Below are 10,900 nucleotides of genomic sequence, written 5' to 3' on the forward strand. Positions count from 1 at the left end.
AATACCGGAAACTGAACTGAAGCCTGGAACACAAACATCCCTCCTTGCTCACAGCCGAACATTCGAGTAGGGTCGAGCTGCAGACTCGGAGCCTCGAGGTCCAGATTGGTACTTCCGACCGCCACAGGACTTCCGACCGCCACAGGACTAATGCGGAAGTATCTCGAAGTACGTCTGACGTATCTCGAATTACGTCTGACGTTTCTCTTCATAAAATAATATAAAATCAGCAGCATGGGGAGGGCCGGGGGGAGGGGAGGTACAGGTAGTAGAAGACATAGAGGTACAGGTCACATAATTATAGTACAGTGGAGAAGTAAAAATGGAATAAAAAGGCAGTGTAAACAATATACAATATTATTAACTCTAATAATAACACGCCTCGCGGGCTCATTATAATACGAGTCACATAATTATAGTACAGTGGAGAAGTAAAAATGGAATAAAAAGGCAGTGTAAACAATATACAATATTATTAACTCTAATAATAACACGCCTCGCGGGCTCATTATAATACGAGAGCCGTGGGTCTGCATTGTATAGAGCGGATCCCCCGGCCGTATTCAAGCGCTGGAGCGCTTTGCGATGGATCAAACTGTATTAATATAGTAGTAATAATAGTAGTTGGCTAGTTGCGCGCTTCTGGCCACCTCCCGCAGTGCGCGCATACACACATACTGTCTGTAGCTATACAGTACGTGCAAAATTAATTGTCAAGAGCCTCATCTCATCTGGCTCTGCAAATAGATCTAGAGTCTGAATATCATATAATAGCCTGCTGATGATCTCTCTCTCGAGTCAAATCCATTCTGAGAACGGAATGCAGTGCCCGCGACGAGGGTCTTGATTGATTGATTGATTGATTGATTGATTGATTGATTGAAAATTGTATTAACAGATCATGCTGGACCTACAAAAGGCATTTGACACTGTCAATCACTCCATTCTTGATTGAACATTTTATTAACAGATTGCAGAATGGGTACAGTACAGTACAGCTCAATACACAATTGTTAAGGGGATGCAGACCAGAGAAAGACTTTCGTCTTGTTTACATCAGGGTCCCCCATTTTCAATTCATCAGGACATATATGACATACCAGATTTGCAAATACAGTATTGTTTGTGATACAAAAAGAGTCCAGAAAAGAGAGTATATACATTTGACGTAGAAACTGTACATTGGAGGAGGTTGGGTAGGTGGGGGGGGGGGGGGGGGACTGTACATTGGAGGTGGTTGGGGGGGGGGGGGGGGGGGTCGGGTAGGAGGGGTGGGGGGGGGGGACACACACACTGTACAACTGTACAAGCAAAACTGTACATTGGAATATTGACAACCATACTTGGTCATTTACTGTACATTGGAGGGGGTTGGGTTACAACACAGGAGCAGAGTATAAACAACAGTACAGTACTGTTTCTCATTCCTGTACTGTTGTTTATACTCTGCTCCTGTGTTGTAACCCAACCCCCTCCAATGTACAGTAAATGACCAAGTATGGTTTTGTCAATATTCCAATGTACAGTTTTGCTTGTACAGTTGTACAGTGTCCCCCACCCCTCCTACCCGACCCCCCCCCCCCAAGGCGAAAGTCTTTCTCTGGTCTGCATCCCCTTAACAATTGTGTGTATTGAGCTGTACTGTACTGTACCCATTCTGCAATCTGTTAATAAAATGTTCAATCAAGAATGGAGTGATTGACAGTGTCAAATGCCTTTTGTAGGTCCAGCATGATCTGTTAATACAATTTTCAATCAATCAATCAATCAATCAATCAATCAATCAATCAAGACCCTCGTCGCGGGCACTGCATTCCGTTCTCAGAATGGATTTGACTCGAGAGAGAGAGATCATCAGCAGGCTATTATATGATATTCAGACTCTAGATCTATTTGCAGAGCCAGATGAGATGAGGCTCTTGACAATTAATTTTGCACGTACTGTATAGCTACAGACAGTATGTGTGTATGCGCGCACTGCGGGAGGTGGCAGCGCGCAACTAGCCAACTACTATTATTACTACTATATTAATACAGTTTGATCCATCGCAAAGCGCTCCAGCGCTTGAATACGGCCGGGGGGCGTGTACCGGTTCCGCAACAGTAAGTGACTTCCGGGGTAGGCCTGATTGGCCCCGACAGGCACGTGACGCGGCAAACTCAGGACGCGCAACGAGGCTGCTGAGAGCTGTCGCGCGGAAATAGGCTGTCTATTGCCATTCTCTAACACAAACTCTAACCTTAACCAGCTCCTTAACAGCGCCTAAACTTAACCGTTCTAACCTTAACCAACTCCGAAACAATGCCTAACCTTAACCTTAACCTTAACCATGCCTAACCTTAACCATAGAAAGAATATTGCCATTCTCTAACACAAACTCTAACCTTAACCAGCTCCTTAACAGCGCCTAAACTTAACCGTTCTAACCTTAACCAACTCCGAAACAATGCCTAACCTTAACCTTAACCTTAACCATGCCTAACCTTAACCGGCGAAAGAATACACGTTAAAAAAAAATCACGTTAAAAAAAATAAATTCGATGGGATTCGAACTCGTCAACAACGGACCGCAGGATCGCAGGACCACTGCTCTGTGAGGTGAGCTAAAGCGCTGAATGAAAGTCATAGCGGATTTGGACGGTTACATCATTCCGCAAGCTCTGCCGCTCCGCTCCGCGGAGCGTGCCGCGCGGCAGAGAAAGTTGCGCGTCACGTGCCTGTCGGGGCCAATCAGGCCTACCCCGGAAGTCACTTACTGTTGCGGAACAGTTACACGCGGCCGGGGGATCCGCTCTATACAATGCAGACCCACGGCTCTCGTATTATAATGAGCTCGCGAGGAGTGTTATTATTAGAGTTAATAATATTGTATATTGTTTACACTGCCTTTTTATTCCATTTTTACTTCTCCACTGTACTATAATTATGTGACTCGTATTATAATGAGCCCGCGAGGCGTGTTATTATTAGAGTTAATAATATTGTATATTGTTTACACTGCCTTTTTATTCCATTTTTACTTCTCCACTGTACTATAATTATGTGACCTGTACCTCTATGTCTTCTACTACCTGTACCTCCCCTCCCCCCGGCCCTCCCCATGCTGCTGATTTTATATTATTTTATGAAGAGAAACGTCAGACGTAATTCGAGATACGTCAGACGTACTTCGAGATACTTCCGCATTAGTCCTGTGGCGGTCGGAAGTCCTGTGGCGGTCGGAAGTACCAATCTGGACCTCGAGGCTCCGAGTCTGCAGCTGGACCCTATTGGAACATTCTACAGTTTGCAGCTAGAACAACGTGCAATAAACAAAAAAGGATACATTCACTGTGTGTTCTGCCTCATTTGTTGATGAAACAAAACCAACATCAACACAATTTACCATCAAGAGCGGAGAAAAGATAGCTGATTTTGTTAGCTTATGTGCTAACGTGATTGGGATTTGTAGTAACGTTAACGCTAGTAGAATGAATGGATGAAAACGTTATTTAACAGATTGCAGAATGGGTACAATACAGTACAGCTCAATACAAACAATTGTTAAGGGGATGCAGACTGTTGTAGTTTGGACTGGGTTCTTTATAACAATAACTTGACAACACACATGAGCTTAGTTGGTAGCCGCAGCTTCAGGTTTACTCTGAACGTCGGGTCAGGAATGCGACAACAGACATCATCAGTCGATCACAACACTCTTCAACACAGTACTCTTAATCGAACCCGAGTACCATATATCACACAGACCAAAAAACACTGGAAATAATCTCGGTTACTATGTCCACACGCAACCATTGAAACCGGGATGCGCCCAAAACTCCACCCTGGACTCCGGTTTTCAAGGACCACGGTTGCAGTGTTCCAAAAACCCGGTTGCGTGTGGACAAACAGTGCAACTGCGCACATTCAATCACGGTTACATAACACCCCGCGTTCGTGTGGACAGGCCCGACAGGGCCTAAATAAATAAATTAAATAGAAAAGAGACAGACGATAATCAAACAAACAACCAAATAGAATTACAAAGGGGCATACAAGGGGCTGGGTGACAGTTGCAGGTGTGTGATAGAGTCCTTAAAAGTAGTGAGGGGGGATCAATTTGTCCATTTTCAAAGACTTTTGCATCTCATTCCAACTGCTGGGAGCAGCAAACTGGAAGGAGGATTGACCAAAAGAAGTGTTAACACAGGGAACATCTATTGAGATATGGTGAGCAGCTCTGGTGTTGTAGGGAGTAGATGACAATTTCAACAGGTGTATAAAATAAGGAGGGGTCTAACCAAGGAGGGTTTTGTAAATGAGTGTAAGCTAATGAAGAGAGTGTAACAATGACCAATTTACAGATGTGTATAAGTCACGGTCATGTGTTGAAAAGGGGTCATTTGTATCACCTGCTGAGTGATACAAAACATTAACACATTGGTCGCCAAAAACGACTTATGCCGTTTTTGCCCGCCATGCGTTGAACGCCAACAACGGCGGAAATCGTTTTTGGGATCAATATAAAAGAATTTCGCCATGGCATTCATAATTCATCCAGCCTCCCTCCGGACTGCAGCGGCACACTATAGTGCATTTGGATCGCTTTCTAAACTCAATAATCGATATGATTTCGGCGTTTATTGCGCCATACAAACTGGAAATGGATCTAGGAGATCGGCGTCAAATAATTGGGATCTTTTTCCTCCAGTCTCATCGGCAAACGGTAAGAGGACACTAACGTTATTTTCAGCCCGATTGTTTATTCATTTCACTGCAAACCATCTGCTCAACATATCAACCCATAGTAAATAAAGCCGATCAAGGAATTATAAACGACCCCCCCCCCCCTTTCCTTCACGCATGATGAAGCATAATGTATACCGATCATATACATTTGATTTTTTTTAATATAGCGTGTATAGGAAAGAAACGCCAATTGATAATCTATCATATGCGTCAGGGCCTATAACTCTCGTTTTTGGAATTACAGCAGAAAACCTTAAAAACATACTTATATTCTAGACGGTATTAACACAACAATGTATGAATGAAAAAATATAACGTTCCCACATCCTGAACGATAGATAATCGATGTTGAATGGGCTATAGTCATGTCAATAATATATAACATTTTAAAAGTTATAGCCCTACAAAGAAGGTAAACATCTCCATAGGCTTTCAACGGTGGCAGACTGGGTACAATGATGGGCACAACCCCCAGCGCCCAATGTGTTAGGGTGAATTGATACATGAAGTCAGCAGAATTTCCATTGGATATTATTATGTTACTATTCCTTTTCTTCACTGGATACTCGTCAAATTGAGGGGGAATTAAAATATCTTGCTAGCATCCTTATTGACACCAAAGGGAACTACCTGTGTCTAGCTTGTAGCTAGCACTACTACCTACTATATGCATACTATGTACTAGGGGTGGGACGATACATCGATCCAGATCGATATATCAATCTATTATCAATAATCAAATGGGATCGATGCAACGTAAAAAGATCGATTCATATTGCGATACTTTTATTTTGAAAATCCGGCGAGTCGTATCCATCCATCCACTGAAACGCAGTGTAGCTCTGTACAGCAGAACAGGGCTACAGAGCGCCTATTTTGCGACCCGATATAAGTCTATGCAGTTTTTCCCCCGCAACGGGTCAAATGCATCTAACAGGCTTTGCATCGTCGCCATTCCTTTATGCCCACGTCGCATGGGCAGACCTAAATTAACGTTACGTTAGCTGCTTAAGCTAAGCAGCTAACCGTGAGAGAACAGGAGAGGGGACTGGGGGAGGAGGGGGGGGGGGGGGGGGGGTGCGGCGGCATTCTGCCTTTCTGTGTGGGGACTGGGGGAGGGGCATTCTGTGTGTGCATTTGACAATACCAGATGAAGTCAGGAGTATTATTATATTGATATTATTTACTGAGGATGGACAGATAATGTTGATATTTAAACATGAATACATAATAAATGTATTCATGATCATCATGCAACTAAAACAATTGTAGGAACAGTTTGGGAGAGGGAGGGGTTTTAGGTTGTGTGTTGCGAGTTCCAAAACATTTTACTTAAAGTTTAAAGCTCAATATATAAAAACGTGGCACTTTACAGTGAACAGGAGGTCTATTTGTATTAAAAACAATAGATTGTTTTTCATTTAAATGTCTGGAAGAGCTCAAAAATAAAAACGTCAATTGATATTTCCATAGCCTTTTTTTAGTTGATCTAAATGTGACTGATTGTGTTAAATGGGCACATAATATCGTCTCATATTGATCGCAGGCACCTGAATCGAATCGTATCGTATCGTGGCAGACTTTGTGATATCTGCAAATATCGTATCGTTGTCCAAAGAATCGATATCGTATCGTGATGAAACTGGTGATTCCCAATCCCACCCCTACTATGTACCATGAGCCACAACTAGCTACACGCTAGATATACTAGTAGTGCCCCATGATACATATATATATATAGTTTTTTCAAGTATTTCTTTTAGATGTATTTAAAATAGGGACAGTACGTATTGATGAAAATTTTCATGTAAATGTGTCGGATTATAGCCAGAGGCTTAATTTCCATCTGCAGTCCCTTCAGGTTGATGATAACAGAACAGACAAATTACAAATGTACACAAACTTCATAATCACAATAACAGATAACAGTATAGTGTTTACTAAATCACCCTCCCGATTTTTTTGACCATCTCCAATGTCCTCTCATTCTATTTGTATATCATCCTGTCTTTCCATCTGCTTACCCCATGTCTATCGACCATTGTCTATATATGATGCCTGTGTCTATCGACCATCGTCTATATATATCTGTGTCTATCGACCATCGTCTATATATAATATCTGTCTATTGACCATTGTCTATATATAATATCTGTCTATCGACCATCGTCTATATATGATGTCTGTGTCTATCGACCATCGTCTATATATAATATCTGTATCTATCGACCATTGTCTATATATAATATCTGTCTATCGACCATCGTCTATATATAATATCTGTCTATCGACCATCGTCTATATATAATATCTGTCTATCGACCATCGTCTATATATAATATCTGTCTATCGACCATCGTCTATATATGATGTCTGTGTCTATCGACCATCGTCTATATATAATATCTGTATCTATCGACCATCGTCTATATATAATATCTGTCTATCGACCATCGTCTATATATAATATCTGTCTATCTACCATCATCTATATATAATATTTGTGTCTATCGACCATCATCTATATATATATAATATGTGTCTATCGACCATCGTCTATATATAATATCTGTGTCTATCGACCATCATCTATATATAATATCTGTGTATCGACTATCGTCTATATATAATATCTGTGTATTGACCATCATCTATATATAATATCTGTGTCAATCGACCATCGTCTATATATAATATCTGTGTCAATCGACCATCGTCTATATATAATATCTGTGTCTATCGACCATCGTTTATATATAATATCTGTGTATCGACTATCATCTATATATATGTGTATCGACCATCGTCTATATATAATATCTGTGTATCGACTATCATCTATATATAATATCTGTGTATCGACCATCGTCTATATATAATATCTGTCTATCGACCATCGTCTATATATCTGTCTATCGACCATCGTCTATATATATATCATATCTGTGTCTATCGACCATCGTCTATATAGAATATCTGTATCGACCATCGTCTATATATAATATCTGTGTCTCTTGACCATCGTCTATATATGATGTCTGTGTCTCTTGACCATCGTCTATATATGATGTCTGTGTCTCTTGACCATCGACCATCGTCTATATATTATGTCTGTGTCTGATTGATTGAAAAGTTTATTAACAGATTGCAGAATGGGTACAGTACAGTACAGCTCAATACATACAATTGTTAAGGGGATGCAGACCAGAGAAAGACTTTCGTCTTGTTTACATCAGGGTCCCCCATTTTCAATTCATCATAACATATATGACATACATGACATACAGATAGACAGTACTGCTCTTGACCATCGTCTATATATCTGTCTGTGTCTCTTGACCATCGACCATGGTCTATATATGATGTCTGTGTCTCTTGACCATGGTCTATATATGATGTCTGTGTCTCTTGACCATGGTCACTCCCTCTCTCCAGGGGGTACGGCGTCAGGGTGCCCTGGCCTTCTCTCTGTTTGGCTGTCTGCTGGCCCACGGTGACCTGAGGAACAACAAGCTCAACCAGCTAGCGGTCAACCTCTGGAACCTCAGCCACAAGCACGGCTACTGCGACACGCGCACCTCCGTGAGTTCAAACAACACACATCCTATCCTAGTAGTATAAGGTACATAATAGTAAAAAGACAGTAAGAAGGTTATGACAATAAAGTCTATTCTGTTATTTATTTAATTCATTTTTTCATTTCTTTAGTGACAGCCCTACTTGTTTTTATTTATTTTTCTATTTATTTAATTTTCATTTCTTTAGTTACAGCCCTACTTGTTTTAATTTATTTGTTATTTCTTTAGTGGAGGACAGCCCTACTTGTTTTTATTTATTTGTGTTAATGTAATTTCTTTAGTTACAGCCCTACTTGTTTTTATCTATTTATTTTAATGTAATTCCTTTAGTTACAGCCCTACTTGTTTTTATCTATTTATTTTAATGTAATTCCTTTAGTTACAGCCTTACTTGTTTTTATTTATTTATTTAAATGTAATTCCTTTAGTTACAGCCTTACTTGTTTTTATTTATTTATTTTAATGTAATTCCTTTAGTTACAGCCTTACTTGTTTTTATTTATTTATTTTAATGTAATTCCTTTAGTTACAGCCCTACTTATTTGTATCTATTTATATTAATGTAATTCCTTTAGTTACAGCCTTACTTGTTTTTATCTATTTATTTTAATGTAATTCCGTTATTTATTTTAATGTAATTCCTTTAGTTACAGCCTTACTTGTTTTTATCTATTTATTTTAATGTAATTCCTTTAGTTACAGCGTTACTTGTTTTTATTTATTTATTTTTATGTAATTCCTTTAGTTACAGCCCTACTTGTTTTTATCTATTTATTTTAATGTAATTCCTTTAGTTACAGCCTTACTTGTTTTTATCTATTTATTTTAATGTAATTCCTTTCGTTACAGCCTTACTTGTTTTTATTTATTTATTTTAATGTAATTCCTTTAGTTACAGCCTTACTTGTTTTTATTTATTTATTTTAATGTAATTCCTTTAGTTACAGCCTTACTTGTTTTTATTTATTTATTTTAATGTAATTCCTTTAGTTACAGCCTTACTTGTTTTTATTTATTTATTTTAATGTAATTCCTTTAGTTACAGCCTTACTTGTTTTTATTTATTTATTTTAATGTAATTCCTTTAGTTACAGCCCTACTCTAACGCTCGGCACATGATACACATATACACCTCTCGATAAGCGCATATCTGTGTTCTCCAGGTTCGGACTCTGGAGTTCATCAAGCACCAGGGCCAGCAGCCCGACATGGCTCACGTCTCAGACATGGTCCAGAGGCTGACGCTGCAGTCCCGCACATGAGCCTCGGTCTGCCGTCTCCTTCTCACTCCGCTGCGTCACACGCCTCGAGTAACGACCTTCATCCGATGCCAAGGACACGCTTTCACTTAAAAACTTACTTGCAGCGCTGTAGGAATGATTAGAGGCAACCCCAGGTGTTCTTTATCTCTGCAGCACATGGCAATGTGAACAAATTGGAAATGGTCCTTGTTTGAGTTAATGAGTTTGTGGATTGAAAATTATGGCAATACATTCACTCTGGTGTTTAACGCCTTGAATTAGGAACCATACAGTAGGCCTGTAAATATGCCTTGAAGTAGGAACCATATGTACTGTCAAGATGTGAAAATATACCAACGATCTCTGGTTTTTACAACCATGCACTCGAAGCATCAGCTTAATATCGATAGGACAGACTGCTAATAGCCATGTCCTGTTTGCTTGTGCATTATGCCTCATGGTGCAGTCGATGTTCCATCACGAGGCCACGACTAGACAGATTACAATTGCCATTTCGTAACTCAGCACAAAAACACTCTACTCCCTGCTCGTCCAGTGCTGCTGGCAGGGATGGACGTTCTCACCAGCCCACTGGCCTGTGTGACTACAGCACTTCTAAGCCAGACTAGTGTTTGTTACGTTGTCTAATTGAGACGTTACCGTACGTACTGTAGATGGCAGCCGAATAACCCAGCCAGACTTGTGGCCAAAATGCAGAAGGGACAGACCCTGTATGAAAGGTCGTCCAAGGCTATTATAATAATCTAGAGGTTGTCCCAAGCCTATTATAATATTCTAGAGGTCGTCCCAAGTCTATTATAATATTCTAGAGGTTGTCCCAAGTCTATTATAATATTCTAGAGGTTGTCCCAAGGCTATTATAATATTCTAGAGGTTGTCCCAAGGCTATTATAATATTCTAGAGGTCGTCCCAAGTCTATTATAATATTCTAGAGGTCGTCCCAAGTCTATTATAATATTCTAGAGGTTGTCCCAAGGCTATTATAATATTCTAGAGGTTGTCCCAAGGCTATTGTAATATTCTAGGTCGTCCCAAGCCAATTATAATATTCTAGAGGTTGTTCAAGGCTATTATAATATTCTAGGTCGTCCCAAGCCAATTATAACATTCTAGAGGTTGTTCAAGGCTATTATAATATTCTAGGTCATCCCAAGCCAATTATAATATTCTAGAGGTTGTTCAAGGCTATTATAGTTTTGTATATCAGTCATATGCCATTTTCTCTTTTGACCGTCTGTTCATTTATATCAAAGAATCAACTTCTCTTCATTTATCCTTTACTAACATTTCTTTGGTAAATTATGTATGAATAAATAGTTAAAATTAACCC

General features: G+C 39.8%; 1 protein-coding gene across 2 annotated transcripts in view; it reads left to right on the forward strand.

Moving 5' to 3' along the window:
- The window catches only part of vps35l (VPS35 endosomal protein sorting factor like), a gene marked incomplete at its 5' end in the record, with an annotated part of 73,601 nt that extends 62,761 nt beyond the window's left edge, over positions 1-10,840 (forward strand). For both annotated transcript variants that reach the window (XM_084322615.1, XM_084322616.1), the window contains 2 exons: positions 8,165-8,311; positions 9,471-10,840. In XM_084322615.1, the coding sequence (XP_084178741.1) occupies positions 8,165-8,311; positions 9,471-9,569 (246 nt within the window). In that variant the 3' untranslated portion in view covers positions 9,570-10,840. The remainder of the gene's footprint in view (positions 1-8,164; positions 8,312-9,470) is intronic.
- Between the last annotated feature and the right edge of the window lie 60 nt (positions 10,841-10,900).

This window comes from Notolepis coatsorum (assembly GCF_963971535.1).
Source record: "Notolepis coatsorum genome assembly, chromosome: 10".
Lineage (NCBI taxonomy): Eukaryota > Metazoa > Chordata > Actinopteri > Aulopiformes > Paralepididae > Notolepis > Notolepis coatsorum.